This window comes from Accipiter gentilis, chromosome 3, assembly GCF_929443795.1.
Source record: "Accipiter gentilis chromosome 3, bAccGen1.1, whole genome shotgun sequence".
NCBI lineage: Eukaryota > Metazoa > Chordata > Aves > Accipitriformes > Accipitridae > Astur > Astur gentilis.
The window spans coordinates 48,477,661-48,499,648 of record NC_064882.1 but is presented as its reverse complement, the minus strand read 5'-3'; the positions used below and the strand labels follow the sequence as shown (position 1 = coordinate 48,499,648).

Genomic DNA, 21,988 nt, shown 5'->3' with positions numbered 1-21,988 from the left:
GCTTGGCACAGCCTCCCCTTACCGGCAACCCAGCTCCCTGCTCACCGATGGGACCGGTTTTCCGGCGATGCTGCTTGGCGGCGGGCGGCACAGCCTGAGGGTCTCGCCGGGGCTGCAGGCAGCTGCCGGTGCTGCCCTGCTGGCTCAGCACCCGACCTAGCTGAGTCAAGGCTGGCACGGGTACGGAGCGGCTGGGGAGGGGACGGTGGGGTGCTGCACAGCAGCACGAGGTCCCCGAGGGCGGTTTCCCACACTCCCCATCCACTTACACAAGGTCGAGCATTGACCCCGAGCCATCAAATTTGAGTGCCAGCGTTACCCAGTGGACAGACGGGCTCGTGCCGCAGCACCTTTAGATACAGGCACCTGCGGCAGAGGCTGGATCTGGATCCTGCCCCAAACCAGCCAAAGATCAGCTCAGCCCCTGCCTGAAGGTCACGCTGCAGGGCCAGGCTTGGGGGAGTCACACTGCTGAGATGATTTGCTCTTGGTTGCTTCTTGTGTAGATTCCCCCTGGGTTTCCTCCTGAAAACACAAGCGGATGGTGCCCCGGGCTCAGCGCAAACCCCTTGGGCTTGGCCAGGTGGCCCCAGCAGCCTCTACATCACCCCGTGTCTTGGCACAGCCTTGATGACAAGCTGGGAACCTCCTTCGGGAGGGCTGGCAGAGTCCTCTCCTCGCTTTGGGCATGCTGTGGTGAAAACCCACAAATTAACAGCAAGAGTAAAGTCTCTGGGTGATGGGTTGCCCCAGGGAGGACTTGGGCAGGTGGCACAGCATCGCCATCCCCGCAGGTTTTCCCCGCTGCGGGCTCAGCAGCCCTGGGCAGGGGGATCCCAGCAGGGCCCTAAACCTGGAGACCCTCTGGGCATGCTGGGTGGGTGGGTGGGTGCCCCCAAGGCTGGGGTATCGCCCTGCTCTGGCTCTGACGCAGCACAGGGCCAAGGGTGCTCTGAGGGGCTCTGGGGTGCCAGGAGAATGATGCTGCTTGGGCTGCAGCGGGGGAAAGAAAATGCAGCCTCCCAATGTCCCTTATAGCCTGGGGCACTGGGATGCTGCAAAAACCTCCTGTGGGGACCACCACGGCCCCTGCCCCAAAACAGCCCCGAATCAGTACGAGGCCAGAAATAGCTGATGATGTCAGCCACTTCCCAAAAGCGGCGGTAAGGACAAACCCCTGAACAGGGAAGTGATGTGGTTTTGGACTCTTCACCCCCTGCCCAGATAAATAGCAGTCCCTGAGCGGTGAGGGGCAAGCACCATCCCCGATGCCACGGCGTGGGAGCCCGCACCGCTGGCAGCACAGGCACTGCCAGGTAATGCCACTGCTCGCCGGGCAGGTGCCGGGACGGGGACAGCCGGGGCAGAGACTGGCCCTGGGGTTCACCCTGTGGGGCTGGGACGAGGCACCCTGTGTGATGCTGTGCAGGGCTGGCAGGGTGGCACGGCACCTTGCCGTGGGGTGGCTGGCTGTGGCGGCGAAGGCAGCCAGCGGTGAGGGCATCTCTGCGGGGTTGAGCCGTCTGTCTTCTGCTGGGGCCAGGGAAGTTGCCCAGATACCTTCAGGTCTCGGGTCCAGGCTTGGGGCTGGGTTTGGAGCCAGGGACGCAACCGACCCGCACCCCTCGGCGAGGGCTTGGTGCAAGTCCCTGAGTGGCGGAGATTGGCAAAGCTGCGACGGCGGTGGTGAGAGTGTGGTGTGGGACTGAGCAGCTTCCCACCCCGTGCAGAGGGTGCTGTGCTGTCCCAGGCTTTGGGACTGGGGCAGGATCAGTGCCGGGCGGCTGCGGAGCAGGCAGCGATGGAGCAGGGCTGGGGTACGGAGCTGCACCCCACTTCCCTCCCTGCTGCCAGAGCTGCCCTCGCTGGGTCTCGCAGGCAGAGGGACTGGACAGGCAGCGAGGAGGTGGGCTCCCCCAGCCCCCAGGAGCGGTGTGTTGGGTGGCAGCACTGTGGCGACAGGCACAGGGATTTCGCATCCACCCCTCATCCCGGGGGAACGCTGCCCGACCACTCCGTGGTCCCCATCTTCATTGCTCTCTCTGCGTTGGGACACGGTGGAGGCTGATGGGACCACAACTAGAAGTTTCCCCTCTTTGTGCTCAGCCCCGGTTGCTGCATTTCTACGCCAACAGGAGATTTTTACTAAAGCTTGAAGAAGTTAGAGATCTCCCTTGCACTTGCTGGCACGCACAGGAGCCCCCGTGGGGATTTTGCTGGCTGTCTCGTGGGCTGGTGGCAGCTCAGGCTGAGAGTGACTGTGGGTGCAGAGGAGACCGTTACAGGGTTCTTCACTGGGTAATCACCTCTTTCTCCCTATTTTCCAGTGCATGACATCTAAATATTCTTGCCTAGTTGGTATTAGGTGATAATGAAAAACATGTTCTGCTCTGGCGCGTGCAATGTCTCTGGCCCAGACCGCCACTGCGTTGTGCACGTGCACACGCACGCAGAGGCTATTACAAATTTTTTTGTTGAGAAATCTTTACAAATGTTTTAATTTTGCTGAGCTAACGAGCAGCAGGCCCCCACCATGGGCTGTCGTGTTCTCCAGCCGCAGCGCAGGGTGGGTGGGCGGATGGGAGCTGGGGGTCCCCATCCCGCACCAAAGGTCCGCTCGAGGCCGCGCCGCCCAGAAACCGAAACTGGGAGAAGCACGGCAGAAGAAATGAAACTTGGTGTCAGCGCAAGCGGGGAGCTGGGGAGTGGACCCCGGCGCTGAACCGGCGCTTCCTTCCTCCTTTGCCCCGTCCACCGCCGATCCCATGGCTATTTCTGGCCCCCGCACGGTCCCCGGCTCCCCCCGGCCCTTGGGCAACCCTCCAGCCCCGTGGTGCCGGCGGGGCCGGGGCGGTGGTACCGGTGCACGGTCACCCAGGGTCCATTTCGTTTGGTCTTGGTGCTTCAGTTTGGCCAGGAAAAATCCCAGGCAAAGCTAAAGCTCTCACGAGTGCTTTGGAGTCAAAAATACCTCCCTAAACCAAATTAGCGGCAAGCAAATTGAAAGCATATGTTGGAAGAAAAGGTGTTAGCAAAGCAGCAAATCATTGAAGGAAGAAAAGGTTGGCTCAGGGAGTAAAGCACTGCTGCATTCAATATGGAAAGATTGCTAAGTTGTTTGATAAAGATCTAAATTGAAATAAATCAATTAATTTATTTCTATGACAATGAAAAAAATTCAGAAAAAAATTTTCTGGTTTATCACAGAATAATTTCTTTAAATTTAAAAATAATTTCATCAGTTTGCTTAGGTCTAGAGCGTCAAAAAGCCATTAAACCTACTAAAAATTGATAAATCCTTAGTTAAAACCATCCCACCTGAATGTACAACACCAAAAAGCAGAGGCAGAGCCTGGGGAGGGCAGCGGCTGCGCCAGGCTCGGAGCTGCGGCCGCGCTCCTCCTCACCGCAGATGGTCTTATTGAAATCAAAACTTCAGAGTCTAAAAATCTGTGTCCTTCGGTCCCACTTCCAGGACCTGATCCTCAGCCCTCTGCAGCCCGGGGCACCGGCACCTTTGTGTCTCGAGTGTTTTGGCAACTGGGATGCCGTGTGCCCAGCGGAGCTGCGATATCAGGATAGCTTTAACGTGAGCCCATCTGCATCCCTCTGTCCTCCATCCCCATGATTGTGCCCCCCCAGATGCTCAGACCCTCCAGAGCTCGCCTGGCGTCTGTGAGCGGGTCACGGGGATTTCTGCCTTCCCAGGGATTTCCCTGAGAGTGCTTCTTTAGAAGTATCTCACCTCTTAGTTTCAGGTATCTGCTTGCTTTCCTTTGCCCTCATTTTTATTTTCAACTCAGACTCCCATAACTGGCATTTGCACGACCCCATCCCACGCCGTACACACATTTTCCATGTCAGTATTAGCCTTCATTTGCTCCCCGTGCCACACGGATGCACCGAGCACATGAATAAGCTCCGTAAATCCTGTCACCTCACTGCAAAACCCGGACTAGCTCCTTAAACTCCCATGAGAGTTCAGCAGGGCCGGGGCTCCCCCTCACCCCGCACCATCCCTCTCCCGCCCCGGCCCGTCGGAGACCGCGCTGCTGCTGCTGGCATCACCGTGCATCCAGAGCGATGTCGGTGTTGCTGCAAGCAGGATTTATCCTGCGTGGATGAATAACGTGTTTTGCTGGCGGGTAATTGACATGAAGGAGCTGGGATTGAAGTTTTGCCATTCAGTGCAGAAGGAATTGCCTTTGGCCGGTGCCGGTGCCAGGGCGAGCTCTGCCAGCCCAGCATGAGAGCACACGGTGGGAAAATCTGGGCTGCGCTGATGTACGACGCGTTTCAAGGGTTTTGGCCACCTCTTCTTGTTGTCAGGGTCCCCTCTGCCGAACACAGACCCCGAAGACCGGCCACCTCCCACCCTCGTGGCGTGAACCTGCCCTGCCTCTGCCCCCAGGGACCCTCAGAAGTGCCTGGGGTGCTGCCATGCCCCTGCCCCGGTGGCTCATCCTCCTGGCCAGCCTTGTCCCACCAGGTAAGGTACCACAGAAAGACCTGCTGCCTTCTGTCCCGCCGGCACGGTCCGGTCCCCTGCAGGGGCTGGTTGCCTGGATTTGCACCAGGATGGGTGGGAGTGGGAGCTCTGATGCCCTGGTCCTGCCAGGAGCCATGCGTGATGCCCGAGGGATGGGCAGGACAGGCTCTGGGGACCCTGAGGCTAGTCCTGGCTCTCCTGCAGACCATGGCACAGCAGATGCTCTGGGGAGATTTTCCGGCACGTGTCGCATCGCACCGCGCTTCCACGTGGCAGCTCTGCCCATGCTCCCGACGGGCAGGCGCGTGGTGCCCGTGGGCAGGGATGCGGCTCGGCTCCGGGATGGGGTGGGCATGGGGTGGTAGAGGGACAGCCAGGGCATGACAGAATGGACAAGGAGCCAGAGAGGGGGGTGAGGAAACAAGCTTTTGGAGGGCCAGGAGGGCAAATTTTCCTTTTTTACTAGTTTTTTTAGGCCTCTGCTTTTCAAATCCGGCTGTTGCCTTGCACTGTCCAAAAGCAGCACCCACAGATCCAGCTTTTCCCCTTCATCTCCCCCTTCTCCGCCCTGAAATTTTCTCCTGGGGGGTTTTGTCTTACCCATCCACCCCATCCTCCTCTCCCACCTCTGTCCCCCGAACCCCTCCCTGCCCACCACGACCTCCTGCCTGTTCAGGCAGCTCAGGAGATGTGATGCAGCCCTGGTGGGTCCCAGGAGGGGAGCAGGGATCTGCAGACTATACGGCTGGGACAGCTTGCAGCAGGCCCCCCACATGGCTGGCACCCTGATGACCCCCCCCCCTCCTCCGACACAGCCCTCGGCTCGTGGGGGGTCACCTACCCCGAATCCGTGCGGGGCGTCAGGGGGTCCTGCGTGATGGTTCCCTGCACCCTGAGCTACCCCACCGACGTGACGGCCAGCGACGGCATCGTGGCCATCTGGTACAAGGATTACGACTCCCAGAAGACGGTGGTGTACCACTCGGCAGCCCAGGAGGTGGATGCTCGCTTCAAGGGCCGTGCCCAGCTCCTGGGGGACCCCGCCGCTCGCAACTGCACCCTGCTGCTGCAGGGGGTGACGCCGGAGGACGGCGGGCCCTACAGGTTCCGCTTCGAGATCATCAACGGCGACCGGTGGTCGGCGGCGCGGGATGTGATGCTGAGCATTTCGGGTGGGTAGGGGGGGAGACCCCCCCCTCCGCCCCCAGCCCCCTGCCCGTCTGCCCCACGCGGACATCCCACCCTCTGCTCTCCATCCCCAGAGCTCGAGCACCCGAGCACTGCCACCAGTGAAGAGCAAACCGAGGGGCAAACGTCCACCTTGGAGTGTTCCACACCCTACGCCTGCCCGCTGGGCGACGTCGCCCTGCGCTGGGAGGGCTACGACCCCCAGGTCTCGACAGTCTCCAGTTGGGTCCAGCTGGACACCAGTGGGGTCGGCCACCACCTGACCCTCACCACCTCCTTCTCCTGGAAGGACCACTCCAAAAAGTTGCTCTGCGAAGTTTCTTATGGCTCGAGGAAGGCGACCGGGGAGGTTGTCCTCCGGGTGAGACGTACGTGGGACAGCTCTGCACGGGGGCTGGCTGAGTGGGGTGGGGGGACGGGGGCATCTCTGCCACGGCCAGACCACCCAGGTCCCCCTCCTGCCATCCATCGTGCCTCCTCCCTTCCCTCCTCCCCAGGGCTCCTTGCAAAAGGCCAGAGCAAAGTGTCCTCCTGCTTCTCCCCCTTTCTCCTGTTCCCCCACTGCTCTCCATGTCCAGAGCCAGCACTGGTCCCATAAACACTGCTGAAGCGCCAGCTCCAGCTCCCTGGCACGTCGTGGCACCCATCGCTGTGCCCACCCCTCTCTGCTGTTGGTGTGGGAGCTTTGCCCCCTTCCCAGCTCCCCTTTTCCCCGCACCAGACCCTCACATATAAACAGCAGGACGGGCTACGACAGCATCCTGCGGGTCCTGCCCAGCCTCACCGCTGCCTGCCGTGTCTGTCTGTCCTCCCTGCAGACGCCCCTAAGGACACCCACGTGTCGGTCAGCCCCTCCACGCAGAACATCCGCGTGGGTGACACTGTCTCCCTCACCTGCGAGCTGAGCAGCAGCTACCCCCCCATCTCAGCGTACCGCTGGTACAAGGATGGGGTGGCGGTGGGCAGCGAGCAGATGCTGACCCTCCGGGGGGTTCGCCGTGAGGATTACGGGCAGTACCGCTGCGAAGCCGAGAACGCCGTCGGGGCTGGCGTGGCGCCTGCCATGACGCTCTACATCTTCTGTAAGTGCCAGGGGAGCTTGCCTGAGGCTGGGGCATTGCTGGAGGAGGAGTGGGGCCATGGGAGCGGGACCGAGTTTACCCAGTCCAGACTGGGGTGAGCAGGGGCTGGCACCGAGGTGGCCGGTACCGGCTGGAGGTCCAGGAGCTGGGAAGCGCATGGTGGAAGACTGTGATGCCTCCATCACACCATGCCTGCATCCTTCATCCTTCACGGCGCAGGGCTGTGGCGAATCCCAAAGACAGGGCAGGGAGGGATTTCCAGCCAAGTCCGGGGAGTGAAGCTGGCTGCAAGGCTTCACTGCCACTGCGGGGAAGGAGGTTGTCAGAGCTCTCGGGGATTCGGAGCCAGGGTGGTTTGTAGGGAGGGGAAGCCAAGGTCCTCCATCGGATCCTGCAGTAGAGACAAGCCCAAGACCGCCGCATCACCCAGGAGCCTGCCCATGTCAGAGTCCCACGGGGGGCATCACCCCCCCAGCCTGGAGCAAGTGGGGCCAGTTGGCTCCCCCCAGAGCCCCCCCGTGCAGACCACAAGAGGCGAAGGATGCTGCTGCACCCGCCATGAGTTTTGCCCCTGGGGCTTTGCATTAAAGCCTGAACTTGAACCCAAGCTGGGTTCAAGTGCCTGTGGCAGGGAACGAACCCAAACACCTCCCGCCTCCACCGCCATCCCTGGGGGGTAGAGGTGCTCCTGCCTGTCCTTGGACTCTGTTCTGTGCCACAGGGTCAGGGCGCTCGGCGAGGAGGGGGGCTGCTCTCCTGCCGCCGTGGCCATCCTGAATGCGCTTCCATCTCCATCAGCTGCAGAGATCTCGGTGAGCCCCGCGGCCGAGGTGCGGGAGGGGACGGCCACCACCTTGTCCTGCGACGTCCCCGGCAGGGAGGGCCAGGACCTCAACTACACCTGGTACAAGAACAGCATCTGGCTCAAGGAGGGCACGGCGCACACCCTGCTCTTCCACCACGTGGCCGCCAGCGACGCCGGCTATTACTCCTGCAAGGTGACCAACGACCGGGGCAGCGACACATCCCAGGCCATCACCCTGAGCGTGACATGTGAGGACCCACGGCTCCTGCCAGGGGACGGGATGAGAGGGGGTCCCCACCAGACAAGGGTCCCTTTGTGCCAGGGGCTGTGCAAACCCCCTCGAGTCAAAACAAAGTCTCTGCCCCAAATGCCTTGGGTCCAGCTGACAGGGGGGGTTCAGCCCTCCTAGGTAGAAGTTGCTGTAAACGCAACAGTTTCTGGTCATGAGCCGCATTTGAAGGTACCATTAAGCGTATTTGCTGCAGCAGGGACCCATCCGTTCACTGCAGCATCTCCCGCTTCTCCACTAATCTGTTACACACCATAAACTGCTGGGAGGTTACTAACCGAGGAGCCAGCTATGATAATAACAGCTCAGGAGCTTTTGCAAGTCAGGGGGAAAATAAAATAGCCCTGGGTTTGGCTTTGACATTTCTGTGAGTAAATATAACCCGCTTACGTAAGGGGAAAGCAGCTCGGAGGAGCAGCTGTGCGGATCGGGGCTGGACGTGCCCCACGTGCAGCCGTTCAGGTGGCGGCTGCACTGCTGGGACCTCCCGAGCTGCAGCATCCTCTCCCCTCCCGCAGACGCCCCCCGGACGCCCACCATCACGATCTTCCAGGAGACGCAGGGCGGCAGGCTGGCCATCGTCCGCTGCGCCGTGGACAGCCACCCGCCGGCCGCCGTGGCCCTTTACCGCGACGGCACCTTGCTGGCGGCCAGCGGGTCGCAGGCGGCCCCGCAGCAGCGGTTCGGCGTCACCGCATCCCGTAACGCTCTGCGGCTGGAGATCCGTGGCGTGGGGCCCCAGGACAGCGGGGAGTACCGCTGCACGGCCAGCAACGCCTATGGCAAAGCCAGCACCGCCAAGCAATTTGTCGCCCGCGGTGAGTCCCGCTGGTCCCGGTGTGAGGGGGCTGCCAGGCTCCTGGCTCTGGGACTTGGGTGCCAACAAAGTCCCAGGACTGGTTCTGGGGGGCTGATGCAGCAAAATCCATCGCAAAGTTTGTCCAAACTGTTTCTTCCCTGTGCCCGTGAGCCCCCAGCGGTGCGTGGCATCTGGGCACACAGCGGGGACCAGCTCCTCCTGCCCCATCCCCTAACCCTCCGCACCCTGAGGGTCCCCCAGCCTTGGTGGTTTGGGGTGACAGAGGCAGCAGCCATGGGAAAGGAGGAGAGGAAAGCCCCCCAAAACCATGTCCAAGAGGACCCTCCCTTAGGATGTCCAAAGAAACCAAAACGGACCTTAAGGTCCAATACCGGAGAAAATAAACCAGAGCTGGGGTGCCACAGTGGTTAGCTGCGGTCCGTTTCAAGTTGGCCAAGATGCGTCCAGCCCATCCTATCACCCACCACCTGGCAGAGGGGACCAAACCTGTCCTGGGACCAGTTCACGTGGCTGGTGCTCTGCGAGAGCAGGGGAAGGCTCAGGAAAGGCTCCGTTTGTTGGTGGAAGAGATCCAGGGTGAACAGCTCAGGTGGAGACATCCCTGCTGATGTCCAGTGTCCCCAGGGATCATCACCCACCAGAGACGCAGCCACCGATGCCACGGGTTCTTGCGAGGGAGGGGGCTGTTTGGGTCCTGCCTTAGAGGGAAACCGAGTGCGGGGCTTTGGCCGGACAGGGCCAGGGGAAGGGTGAAGGTTTGCGGCAGAGGTTTCCCTTCCCTCCTTGACATCCCTCTCCCATCCCTCCTCCAGCTACAGAGGTCCTGATCCAGCCCTCAGCGGAGGTGCGGGAAGGGGCAGCCGTGACCCTGACCTGCTTGGGGGCTTGGGGCACGGCGGAGGAGACCCTCTACACCTGGTATAGGAACAGCAAGTGGCTGCGGGAGAGCTCGACCCCGACGCTGCGCTTCCCCTCCGTCCGCGGCGAGGATGCAGGCGCTTTCCAGTGCAGGATCCGCAGCAGCAACGGCAGCGACACGTCGGCAGCTGTCCCGCTCCGTGTGCTCTGTGAGTGCTGCCGGGGGGTCTCCCCCAGCTAATGTCCGGGAAAGCAAGGGGGGTCCTGGGTCCAGGCTGGGTGGTCCTGCTGGGAAGCCCCTCTGCTGTTCCCACTCCGAGGTTTCCCTCATCACCATGAAGCACAGCCAAGGAGCTTGTGAGCAGAAATGGGGGAAAGGCAGAAATTTCCCTTTTGCAGGTAAATCTGTGAATTTGGGGGAGGAGAAATTTGGATAATCCCAAAATTCCTAAAGAGTTTTAAAATGTCCTGTGAAATTAAATTTGATTTCTCAGAACAGGAGATGATCCCTGTGAAAAATATATTCCAGTTGGATTTTGCCTTCCAAATATTTTCTGTGCTGTAAAATAAAAATCTTCCCTGACACCAAACCAGAAAAAATACAATTAGGAAGTTTCAGTCCTGACAAAATGGCATTTTTCTGTAGCTGTGGTAGGAAATGTGGATCACAACTGGCCCCCGGATGCCTGAAACACTGGGGTCTCTGCAGATCTGCCCCAGGGTGTGGGCTAGGGCTGGGAACCTGCACTTGGACCCTGAGCTCAAGCCAGGTGACAACAGAGGTGCCATCAGAGGTGCCTGGGGCATGCAGGTCCCTTGCAGAGAGCCGGTAGATGTGGGATCCTGGGTTCTGGCAGCCGGAGGGTCATGGGATGCCCAAGAACTGCTCAGGTGGCACTGGAATGCAGCAATACCTCGGGTTCTTGGGGTTCTCCCAACCTCAGGAATCCATAATATTCTCACCAGAGGTGTTTTAACCCTGCAGTCCCACCAAGGCAACCGGTGATGAGCTCCTTCGTGGAGACCCAGGGCGGGCGCCTGGGCATCATCCAGTGCACCGTTGAGAGTGACCCAGAGGCCAACCTGACCCTATGGAGAGGAGAAGAAGCGATAGCCTGCACATGGGGCTGCCCCCCAACCCCCAACCCCAGGGTCCACACCACCTTGTCCTACAACAGCCTGAAGGTGGAGATCCAGGAGGTGGTGATGGAGGACGAGGGGACCTACGTGTGCTGGGCTGGGAACCCGCAGGGCAACGCCAGCGCGGCCGTGGACTTCAGGGCTGAGAGTGAGTGTGATGGAGGGGCGATGGGCAGGATAGAGCCGGGTGCCACACGTCCCCGCAGCCTCTGGGAAAATGCTGGGAGAGGGGAGGGTGGGAAGGGAATGCCAGGGAAGGAGACAAGCTCAGGAGATCAAGGGTGATGGTGGCAGAAGGACAGAACAAGCAGAAATAGGCCACGTGCCCATGAAATCCGGGGTATCAAACAGCATCTGTCTTGAAAGAGCTGCTGTGCACCAGTCATCTGGTGCTAGGGTGGAGCGTCAGTGGGATTAAAGTGGGGGCTGCTACAAGAGGGGGCTGTGGCAGCCCCTCCAGCCTCTCCTGGTGGGTTTGGAGGGCTCCCCTATGGCCACGACGAGGGCTCCAGCTCCTGGCAGGGATTCACTGCTGACCCCTGACTATGTGCCACCAGGGATGCTGAGCAAAACGCTGCTGAGGGAGTTCCCACGAACTCCCTCCTGCTGGTACATCATCCCTGGGCTGGTAAGGCAGGGTGCTGCTCCAGCTCAGAGCTGTCCCCACCACAGCGTTGCAGGATTAGCCGGCATTTGCCTTCTCCTGGAATAGCCGCAAAGTCACTTGCTAGCTGGCCGGCCTCGGAGGGGGCTGTTCACCCTAACGCTGCCGAGGTGGTGCTTGCTGTCCTGGCTGAGTTCACGCTGGAGCCTATTTGCCTCCTGCCTCTGCCCCTGCCCGTAGCTGCCAGCATCGCCGTGGCTCCGTCCTCCCACGTGCTGGAAGGCCACGCCGCCAACCTGACCTGCCGCCTGAGCAGTGACTCCCCGGCTCTGCCCAACTTCACCTGGTACCGAAACGGGCAGCGGCTCGCCGAGGGCTCGGCCGCCTCCCTGGTGTTTCGGCAAGTGGCCAGCACGGACGCGGGTCTCTACCGCTGCACAGCCACCACCGACGGCAGCAGCCGGAGCTCCCCCGCCGTCTCCCTGGATGTGCTGTGTATGTATGGGCTGCTGGGGGACGCTCCGTTTATTGGTATATCGGATTTGTAGCTTATGTCTATGCAAGCACGCCCAGTGCTGATCGCACACGTGTGGCTGTGCCCAGGGCCTGGGCAGAGCTGGTGTGCACATATGGATCTCAGACTACATATGTATGTCCTGGGGCTTCCTCCCGTGGGCGTCCGTCCCTCCGTGCCACCGTCTGCAGTGTCTTCTCTTTCGTATTGAGCAAGCATGCACTTAATGTGTGCACGGGCATGAGATCCTGCGGGTGTAAAGCTCGTATGCATTTGAGGGCCACTGCGTGGTATAGGCCACCCAAAAAGGGTGGCTGCTGTGGGTGGGGATGGTGTGGTCACCCTGGGGATGGTGTGGTCCCCACGGGTCTGGTAGAGACCTTCCCTTCCCTTCCCTTCCCTTCCCTTCCCTTCCCTTCCCTTCCCTTCCCTTCCCTTCCCTTCCCTTCCCTTCCCTTCCCTTCCCTTCCCTTCCCTTCCCTTCCCTTCCCTTCCCTTCCCTTCCCTTCCCTTCCCTTCCCTTCCCTTCCCTTCCCTTCCCTTCCCTTCCCTTCCCTTCCCTTCCCTTCCCTTCCCTTCCCTTCCCTTCCCTTCCCTTCCCTTCCCTTCCCTTCCCTTCCCTTCCCATGCAGCTTTTCCCTCTCTTTCCGGGACGCCCCTGGAGATCTCACGTCGGGGAGCGATAGCTGCTCAGCCGCCGTTCTCTGCCCCGCACAGACCCCCCCCGGGACCCCCACCTGACGGCATTCCTGGAGACGGAGAGAGGCCGCCTGGCCATCTTCCAGTGCTCGGTGGCGAGCAACCCTCCCTCCCGGCTGGCCCTTCACCGGGGCGACGAGCTGGTGGCCACCAGCGACGAGGGGACCAGCCCCAGCCCGCGGGTCAGCACCTCGGCAGCCCCCAACTCCCTCAGGGTGGAGGTCCGGGAGGTGACGCCGGCGGACGAAGGCGGCTACCGCTGCACCGCCACCAACGCGCACGGCACCGCGGCCCGCCGCCTGTATTTCCGCGTGCAGAGTGAGTACCGTGCGCCGGCCGGCTGATGCCGTGCGGCATCATGGTTAGACCCGCACCTGCAGGTGGGATGGTGCCTGCTGGGGGGGGTCCCTGTGCAGGGGCTTGGGTGTGATGAGCTGGGACCCGGTGGTCTGCACTGGGGGGTTTTCTGGCTGTGGGTGGGCATCGGTGCCTAACCAGCACCCAGACCATCTCTCCTCCACATCCATACCCAGTTACCCGGTGGGTTAGCAGGAATCCTGGGCTGAATTCATTTCTTGGGTTGGGATCTGGTCCTTAGACTGATCCATCCCAATCTGTCCCTGTGGAGGTGTCCATAGGGGAGCCGGTGTCTGCACTCCCACCCACTGCCGCTGGATCCCATCCGGGCTCCGGCTGCCGGTCCGGAGGCACTGGCTCACCCCCCGCCCCGCACCAAGCACCTGTATTCAAACACCTCGGCCCTGGGCACCACAACTGATGGAGTCCAGGGGGGTCAGCTGATGGGGACAGGGACCAATGTGTTTTCCTAAAAATAAATGTCCAGTGCCAGCCCCAGGGCTGCAAGGGTCCGCGGCCTCCCCGGTCAGAACAAGAGCACCGAAACTTGCAGTGCTATGACGCACGCTATGGAAGTGATGAGGGTTTCGTTTCCGTCCTGTGCCGTGTCGGGGCCGCTCAGGGACCGGTGGTGCCAAGCTCCGCTGCGATGCCCTCTGAGCTGGCATAGTCATCTCTCCGTGCTCCAGCTGCCCGAGTCCTCATCTCGCCGTCTGCGGAGGTGCGGGAAGGAGATGACGTCTCCCTGACGTGCCAAGTGGCAGGAGAGCCACAGGACGACACGGTCTATGCCTGGTACAAGAACAGCAAATGGCTCCAGGAGAGCCCCGAAAACCTCCTCACGCTGCCCCGCATTGCCAGTGCTGCCGCCGGCTCCTACCACTGCCGAGCCCGCAGCCCCTCGGGGACCAGCATCTCCCCGGCTGTCGCCCTGCACATCTCCTGTGAGTGGGACCCTCCTGGGAATCAAGGCAGGGGGGGAGCAGGATGCTGGGGATGGGATGGTGCCAGGGATGGGATGGTGCCGGGGATGGTGCCAGAGGTGAGATGCTGAGCAAGGCCACTTGGTCACACAGGGCTATGGCTGGCACACGGCAGGCACCTTGCATGGCTCTCGCTGCTGGCACTGTCCCCAAACGCTGCGTGTCCCCTTGTAAGCAGAACTTTCCGATGAGAAGCGGTGTGGCCACCCCATGTGTCACCTGCCTGGCGTGTGGCATAAAAAGGGGAATAAGCAATAAGAAATATTTGGGTTCTGTTGAAACACCATGTTTCAATCGACCTGAAATTACCCAAATTTTTCAAGACTTCAATTTAGGAGAAATCTCTTTCCGGAGGAATGGAGGGAAAAATCATGGAGAGGAAAAGTCTGGCTTAAGCTTTTCTGCAAGCGTGGGCTGCTGCTGCTGCCCTGTCGCTGGCTGAGAGGTGCCAGGAGCCACTGCAAACACCTCGGGGTGTCCGAGGAGCCTGGGGACGGCGATGCCACCCAGGACCGGGGCGGGCGTACGGGAGCCGTCCCGGGCTGGAGCTGGAGCCAGGCATCCCGACCTCGGGGGGCTCTGGGTGCAGACTGAGTGTTTGCTCACCCTCCGTCTAACGTCTGTCCTGGGCAGATCCTCCACGGGAGCCGGTGCTGACATCCTTCTTGGAGACTCCCGAGGGGCAGCGGGGTGTCCTGCAGTGCACGGTGGACAGCATCCCACAGGCAGAGCTGGCTCTCTTCAAGGACCAGGTGCTGGTGGCCTCCACGGCGCTGCCGCAGCCCGCCGCCCTGCCACGGCTCAGCGTCGCCTTGGCCTTCAACACGCTGCGGGTCAGCATCGGCCCCGTGCTGCTGGAGGACGAGGGGGAGTACGTGTGCTCCGCCAGCAACGCCTACGGCAACGCCAGCACCGCGGTGAACTTCACAGCAGGCAGTGAGCGCGGGGCTGGGGTTGCCTCTGGGGACGGGCAGAATGCGGGCAAGGGGATGGGGGTGGGATGGAGCCACCGAAACTGGCTGCGCTGGAACTGGGGAGCGATGGAGATGGTGGGTTATGGTGAAGAGGCGAAGGCAAGCGCTACTGGAGGATGCTCGTGGGGAAGGGAGGCAGAGAGGAGCTGGAATAGGACAGACAGCACAGAAACCGAGAGGAAGCGGAGGAAGATGCGTGTTTATGGGGACGGAGGGCTACACCAGAGGTGTTCCCGGAGAGCTGCGTGTATCCCCCCGCACACAGTGAAGGAACTGCAGCTCCTCTGGGAGGGGATGCAAAGGGCTGGCCCTGCCGTATCCATCCACGACGCCGTCCCGGCTGTGCTCGCAGAACCAGCGTCACCCTGGGCTGTCCTACGACCGCTGCAGAGGTGGGGAGGGTTGGGAAGCAGGGAGGGGGCTGCAGCGTCTTCATCGCCTCTTGTCTGGAGTGACAGGAAAAGAGTCTCAGACAAAAATCCCAGATGGGACCAGCTCTCCCACCAAGCAGCCCACCGCCCTCCTGCCCAGCCGCCCCTCCATCCGCCCCCAGCCCACCCCGACCATCACCTCCTTCCCCTCCCACCGCAGCTGCCAGGGTCTGGATCTCCCCCTCCCCGGACATCCAAGAAGGCAACGCCGTCAACCTGACCTGCGCGGTCGAGAGCGGCGGCGGGGAAGCGCTGAGCTACACCTGGTACAAGAACAAGGTTTGGTTCAGCAGCGGCTCGGCCCCAGTCCTCACCTTCCCCAGCGTGGCTGCCACCGACGCCGCCTCCTACCACTGCGCGGTGCAGACCCCGGCACGGACCCGCAGCTCTGACCCCACCACCCTCAACGTCCTCTGTGAGTCCCTGTGGGCAGGGGGCTTCATGGGGGGGGGAGGATGTCCCTGGCACCCACCCGGGACGGGGACCTGGCCGCGCTGCATGGTGGTCCCTTGGGGTGTCACTTGTCCCTTGGCCGGTCCCCTCGGCTGGGAACCCTCCTGGAGGCATGGTCTGGAGGGGGTGGGTGGTAGCAAGGCCTGGCTTAGTTTGGGGGGGGGCTCAGTAAAATTTAGCCTTTGTCCCAGGTGATGACTAAGCCAAGCTTTATACCCCAGTCCTATGTTAGACCGCCGGCAAGCAGACCTGGCCAACCAGCCCCATGTCATCTGCAGAAGATTTCAGTGAAGCTTCTCCAAGCGCCCCAAGTTTGTCCTTATGCTTTGTACCGAACTGAAACAGAAAAATCTTTGGCTTTCGGGAAACACTGCAGGATTATTATTTTTTTCCTGATTTGGAAAATGAAAACCAGACTTTGTTTAAAAAAAGACATGCAAAAAAAAAAAAAAAAAAAGTAGTTGCAAGTCAGAATGTAAGGGGTTTTTCCTTTTTATTAGAAAAAGACAGCCTTAACCTATAAATCTGCTGTGAGGAGTGAGTGTGGAGAAGCACTCCTGGAAAGGTCCTTCAGAGCGCCTGACACCCCAGCAACAAATCCATTGCTTCTCTTCCTCCTCCTGATTTTGGACGGCGAATGCTAGATGGATGCTACTAAAACTATCTTGGCACTATGGGCTAGAGCTGCACCCACAGTTGTGCTGCCTTTGCACAAGCCTCGCTGTTGGATTTGCCATGCGCTGACGTGCAAAGGGTATTTTTTTATTGAGGCCAGGTTGTGAGCGGAACACCGAGCCGGGCCAGGCCAAGTGCCACGCCACGTGCTGTGCCACGTGCTGTGCCACGCTCCCGCACCCAGCCGGCGTGGCTGGAGCTTCAGGTTAGAAAAGAGCTCAGCAAACGACCCTGCGCCATGTTTTGAGTGTCGGTTTGGTTCAAGGGGACCGTGGACGCTGAGGCAGCGCTGCCTGAGCAGGTCCTGCATTGCAGGCAGCTGCCTGAACCGGTTCTGTGTTGCAGGCAGCGGTGTCTGGCGGCAGAGCATCACCCCCCCAGCTCACAGCCCAGACCGTGAGAGCAGCCGGCCCCACCTGAGCAGCGCAGGCTGGGGATGCTCCGACTTGCTGAGATGCTGCTTATCCCACAGTTCGCCTCACCCCCCCCCCCCCGCCTTTCCTTCCCGCAGACCCCCCCAGGAACCTGCAGATGAAGGCCTTCGTGGAGAGCGGCGAGGGGATGGCAGTCATCCTCCTCTGTGCCGTGGAGAGCAATCCCCTCTCCGAGATCACCCTGCTCAAGGGGGGGCAGCCGGTGGCCTCCAGCCCCCCCGCGGGAGGTGACCACCCTGGGCAGAGCGGCCACATCTCCCCGGCTCCCAACGCGCTGAGGCTGGAGCTCCGGGAGGCCTCCGAGGAGGACGAGGGCGAGTACGAGTGCCGAGCACGCAGCCCCCTCGGCAGCGCCCGCGCCTCCCTGCTCCTCCGTGTGCAGGGTGAGTCCGGCTTTGCTGCGGGTGGGGGGACAAGGGGCTGGGGACCCCCCGGGCGGGCTGGTGTGGGCATCGAGGGGTATGGACCAAATAAGTGTTGCTGTTGGGCAGCAGAGCAATGGGGGCGGGGGGGGGGATCGGGAACGGTGTGGGGCCGATGGCAGGGCAAGGAGGTGCTGCCGCCCACTCGGGTGGGCGCCCACCCCACGCGCGCACCCCGCCGAAGGGGGACGGTGGCTTCGGAGGCGGGAAAGGCTTTTCCCAGCCGCAGCCGAGGAGGGCAAACCTCGTGCCGGTGAGGGCCAGCGGTCTCTCTCCCCAGCCGTCAGGGTGGTGGTGAGACCCTCTGCCGAGGTACCCGAGGGGACCGACGTGACGCTGACCTGCCGGGACGTGGGTGCCCACCCGGGGACCCTCTACACCTGGTACAAGAACGGGCGGTGGCTGGCGGAGGGGCTCGACGCCTCGCTCGCCCTCCCCGCTGCCCGGCACACGGATGCGGGGGCCTACTCCTGCCAGGTGGGGAGGGGGCTTCGCGGCCGCCGGGCCCCCCCCCGCCGCCCTGCGGGTGCTCTGTGAGTGAGGGGCGGCTGCGTGGGGGGGGGGGTGTCATGGGGAGTGGGAGGGGGGACGGACACACACCGGGTCCTGCCGGCAAAGGGGACCCAGGGCAGCCCGGCGGGGATGTCGCTGTCGCCGCGGCGCGGTTGGGAGGACGGTCTATGTCGCCACCTGGTGACACCTCGCGACAGGCCGGGGACAGTCCGCGGACCCCTGGACCGGGGTGGGGTGGGGGGTCCCAAGCGCTCCCGGGCCTCGCATCGCGCCCCTTCTCCCCCCCCCCCCCCCTCAGCCAGCAGTAAACCCGTCACCCCCCAAACCCCACTGGTGGCTGGTCCCCTGCCACCAGAGCTGGGGGGGGGGGGGGGGGCTAGGACACCCCCCCCACTGTCCCTGTCCTTGCAGATGCACCCCAGGAGCCATCCTTCGTCTCCTTGGTGGAGCCCCGGGGGGGGCGGCAGGCCGTCCTGCTCTGCACCGTCGACAGCTTCCCACCCTCCGGCATCGCCCTGCGCCGGGGTCCCGGCCTCGCACCCCTGGTCTCCACGTGGGGCCCGGCCGAGCCGCGCTTCACCGTCCGGGTGGCCCCCAACTCCCTGCGGGTGGAGATGGGGGGGCTGGAGCTGCGGGACACGGGGCTCTACATCTGCTCGGCCAACAACAGCTACGGCACCGCGTCCTCGTCCCTGCACCTGGACGTGGGAGGTGAGTGGGGGCCCCGAGCCGTGGCCAGCACCATATCGGGGTCCCGGTGGGTCCTCCTGTGGGACCGTGGCTCTCAGGAGCCTTTCGGGGGGGCTTTGCGTTGGTGTTGTCCTGTGAAAACCCAAGTCCTGGGCTCCCCCCGACTTCCCAGCCTCCCTCCTCTTCCTCAGGCGTCACAGTCACGGTTGAGCCCTCGCCAGAAGTCCCCGAAGGCACCACAGCCACCATGACCTGCTCGGGCGTCCCTTGGGTGGGCGAAGAGGCCAACTACACCTGGTACAAGAACAGCCGGTGGCTGCGGGAGGGACCGGCCGGGTCCCTCGTCCTCACCCACGTCTCCAGCACCGACACCGGCTCCTACCACTGCCGGGCGAGCGGGACACGGGGCAGTGCCACCTCGGCCCCGCTCAGCCTCAGCGTGCTCTGTGAGTGTCCCCTGACCCCATGGTGACAGGCCACCGGGCAGGATGGGGCGCAGAGCCCCCAAAATGCTGGGTGCACCCAGCCCAGCATCACATGCATCCCACTCGCGCCGTCCTGCTGCGGCGAGGGGGCCTTCCTCCTCTTCTTCCTCCTGTCCCTGCCCTGCTCCTCTCCCTTCAGACCCGGGGAAGAGGACGTCGGGGTTTTGTCGAGCAGCGGCTGCTGATGCTCTGAGCCGGGGGGGGGAATCTCCAGCTGGGGCGGGGGGAAGCAAAGGGCTGGGGAAGGATGTGAAACGGTCAACCTCGGGCTGGGTGGGCTGGAGCTGATCCAGCCCGGAGGAGGGATGCGTTAAGCAGCCCTTGGCGAGCGTCCGCACCAGCGTGGGAGGGGGTCCCATGCCATGGCCCACCGCCAGCCCTGTCTCCCCCGCGCAGACCCTCCCCGAGACGTCTCCGTCAGCACCTTCCTGGAGAACCACAACGGGCGAGTGGGCATCGTGCTGTGCACAGCTGACAGCCACCCGGCTTCCACCATCACCCTGTACCGCCGCGGCCGGCTCCTGGCCTCCAGCCTGGCCCCAGCCGCCGCGCCGGGGGTCCACGCATCCCCCTCCCACAACACCCTCCGGGTGGATCTCGGGGCTGTGGGGCCGGAGGACTCGGGGGAGTACATCTGCGTGGCTGGCAACCCCATGGGCAACGCCACGGCCGGTGCCTACTTCAATGTGCACAGTGAGTGGGGCTGTCCCCCCCCGGGGTGCTGTGCTGGGGGCGGTGGGGCTTGGCGGGGAACGGGGAATTGTGCCAGAAAGATGATTTCAGAGTGGTGGGGATGACCGGCAGAAGTGGGTGGAATCGGCCATGAATCTTTAGGTGGATGGGAAAAGAGGGAGGGTTTGATTGCAAGAATTGGGTATTTCCTTTCAAGGAGTTTTTCTCCCAAAGCATCCCAGCTTGCTTTTTATGAAAGGGCTAAAAAAGCCCATGGACACAGAAAATTGAGTTGGATGCTGCAGAACGATCAAAAAAGTGAGGAGGAACTGGCTTGGCTTCAACAAATGGCAAAACAGGATGATGATGCTTGTCGCTGTGCCGGGTGACTCCCCTGTGCCCTGCCAGCTCCCTGCCTGTCCCCAGGCGCTGGCAGGGGACAGGACACCATCCAGCATGGGGTGACACACAGAAACGTGCCAGCCTGCCTGACCCCTTAGTGCAGGGGAGGGTGACGTGGGCAGGGGCAGCCAGGAGCAGCAAGAGTCCCCGCAGGGTCGAACCTGGTGCTGTGCCACCCTGTGACCCCCCCGTGGTGTGTCCTCAACCCACCGACTGGCTGTCCCCAATCCCGGGGACATGGCACTGGTGCTGAAGGGTGTCCCTCGCCTGCAGCCGGCTGTCACAGCTGTGTCCCCGGGGTCCCCTTCACCCCTCACAGGGCACCCCACGGCCTTGAGGGGGGTCCCACGCACACTGACCCCACACCAGGGCCATACTGCAGCTACAGCCATGGGGAAAAGGGCTGGGGGAGACCACCACCACCACCACCTGCCCCGTCAGGGCTCCCTGAGCCCCCTCCTGTCTTACTGAGCCGGCAGCCCCGATGCCAGCAGGGATCTGCCCTGTCTCCCCTCTGCCCACAGCTCTCACCCACCTCCTGGCCTTCACCGTCCTGGCCGGACTGCTCATAGCTGTGATCTGCGTGGCTGCCCTGGCGCTCCTGGCTGTGAAGCTGTGGCCCAGGTAATGTCCCTGGCTGGGATGGGAAGGGGGGGGACAGGGACCCCGAGCTGAGCCAGCCCATGGCAGGTAGCCGGGGTGGCAGCTCCCTCTCCTCCCTTCCAGGGTGAGGACATTTTGGGGCTGGTCCGGTGCCGAGGACACTTTTGAGCTGAGGAGCAAACAGGAACAGGCACAGGTAGGGACCTCGGTGGGGCCAGCTTTGAGGACCCCCCCCACCCTGAGCTGCCAGGGGATCCCCGTGGTGGTGGTGGGGGTCCGTGGGGTGCACTGTGCTGGAGAGCATCCCAGTGCTGCCCCAGCATGGGGCTGGGGGATGCTGGTCCAGACTCACACACCATCCAGGATCTGGCCCAGCCAGGCTGCTACGTGCTGCCACCGCAGCCTTGGCTGCCATTGCTGGCACCGGGGAAAGGGCAGGAGGGGCAGAGCCTCATGAGGACCAGAATTACCCCTTGCAAGCTCATCCCAGAGGGGCTTCGAGTGCACAAGGCTGCTGACCCCTCTGGGCGATGCTCTGGGTGCTCCCCTGGCCCTGCGGGCTCCACTGTCCGTGGGCAGGGTTTCCCCAACCAGCCCCAACCTTTTCCAGATGGATGGAGCTTCCTAAGCCGGTGGCTCTTTGGCCCAGGAGCAACTGTAGCAGGTTGTGCTGGAAGCGCACAGTCCTGGCCTGGCTGGATCCGGGCAGCCACCACCTGGGGATAACGCGGTCCCGTCTCCATCCCCTCCCAGCCCCCTCTGCCCCTCTCCTGTCCCGCCGTGCCCCTCGTCCCTCCCCGCCGTGGATGTTGTTCTCACGCCGGGCACGGTTTGTGCTCGCCACCGCGCGTGGTGCGCCGCATGTGCCAGGCACCGGCAAGCTGTGACGGCTCAGAGCTGCTCTCCAGCAGTGAAACCCCAGGAGAAAAAAAAATAAATAAATCTCCTGGTGACGGTGCAAGCCTGGGGGCAGCCTCTCCATCGCCACCGTCCTCCTGTCCCCCCCACCAAAGCCACCGTCCCAGGGCCCTGCCCTCTGCGGTCCTACGCAGCCCCCGAGTGCCAGGGCCTCCCTGTATGCTATTCCTCTGTCTGGAAATAAAATCTGGAGCAACGCACAGCCAGCGTCTGTTGGGATGAGCTGGGAGAAGGGTTTTATTGCCCTGCTTTGGGAAGGGTGGAGAGCCGGGAGGAACCAGGCAGGTGTGGGGCTGGGCAGGGCTGCTTCACCCGGGGACTCCCCCCGTGTTGGCGTGTGATTCCTTCCCCACTCTCTCCTCCACGATATCCCCCCAAGCCGGTCCGCGGCCGCTGTGGAGCAACGGCTTGGTCTGCAGACGGGGTTGCGGGGCCGGTGGGAGATCAGGGATGTGATGCTCGGAGACAGCCCAGGGTCACAGCACCCC

At 62.5% G+C, this 21,988-nt stretch overlaps 1 protein-coding gene across 1 annotated transcript; it reads left to right on the top strand.

Moving 5' to 3' along the window:
- Nucleotides 1-1,223: 1,223 nt before the first annotated feature.
- Nucleotides 1,224-21,692, top strand: SIGLEC1 (sialic acid binding Ig like lectin 1). The gene is given in 23 exon segments (XM_049830794.1): nucleotides 1,224-1,316; nucleotides 4,330-4,489; nucleotides 5,305-5,661; nucleotides 5,752-6,045; nucleotides 6,496-6,759; nucleotides 7,558-7,812; nucleotides 8,372-8,671; nucleotides 9,486-9,740; nucleotides 10,517-10,819; nucleotides 11,516-11,770; nucleotides 12,507-12,806; nucleotides 13,535-13,789; nucleotides 14,462-14,764; nucleotides 15,394-15,648; nucleotides 16,873-17,178; nucleotides 17,498-17,724; nucleotides 17,726-17,750; nucleotides 18,142-18,441; nucleotides 18,612-18,866; nucleotides 19,302-19,598; nucleotides 20,504-20,603; nucleotides 20,706-20,778; nucleotides 21,193-21,692. Coding segments are annotated over 23 exon segments (5,205 nt in total). The 5' UTR covers nucleotides 1,224-1,268; the 3' UTR covers nucleotides 21,211-21,692.
- The last annotated feature ends 296 nt before the right edge of the window (nucleotides 21,693-21,988 follow it).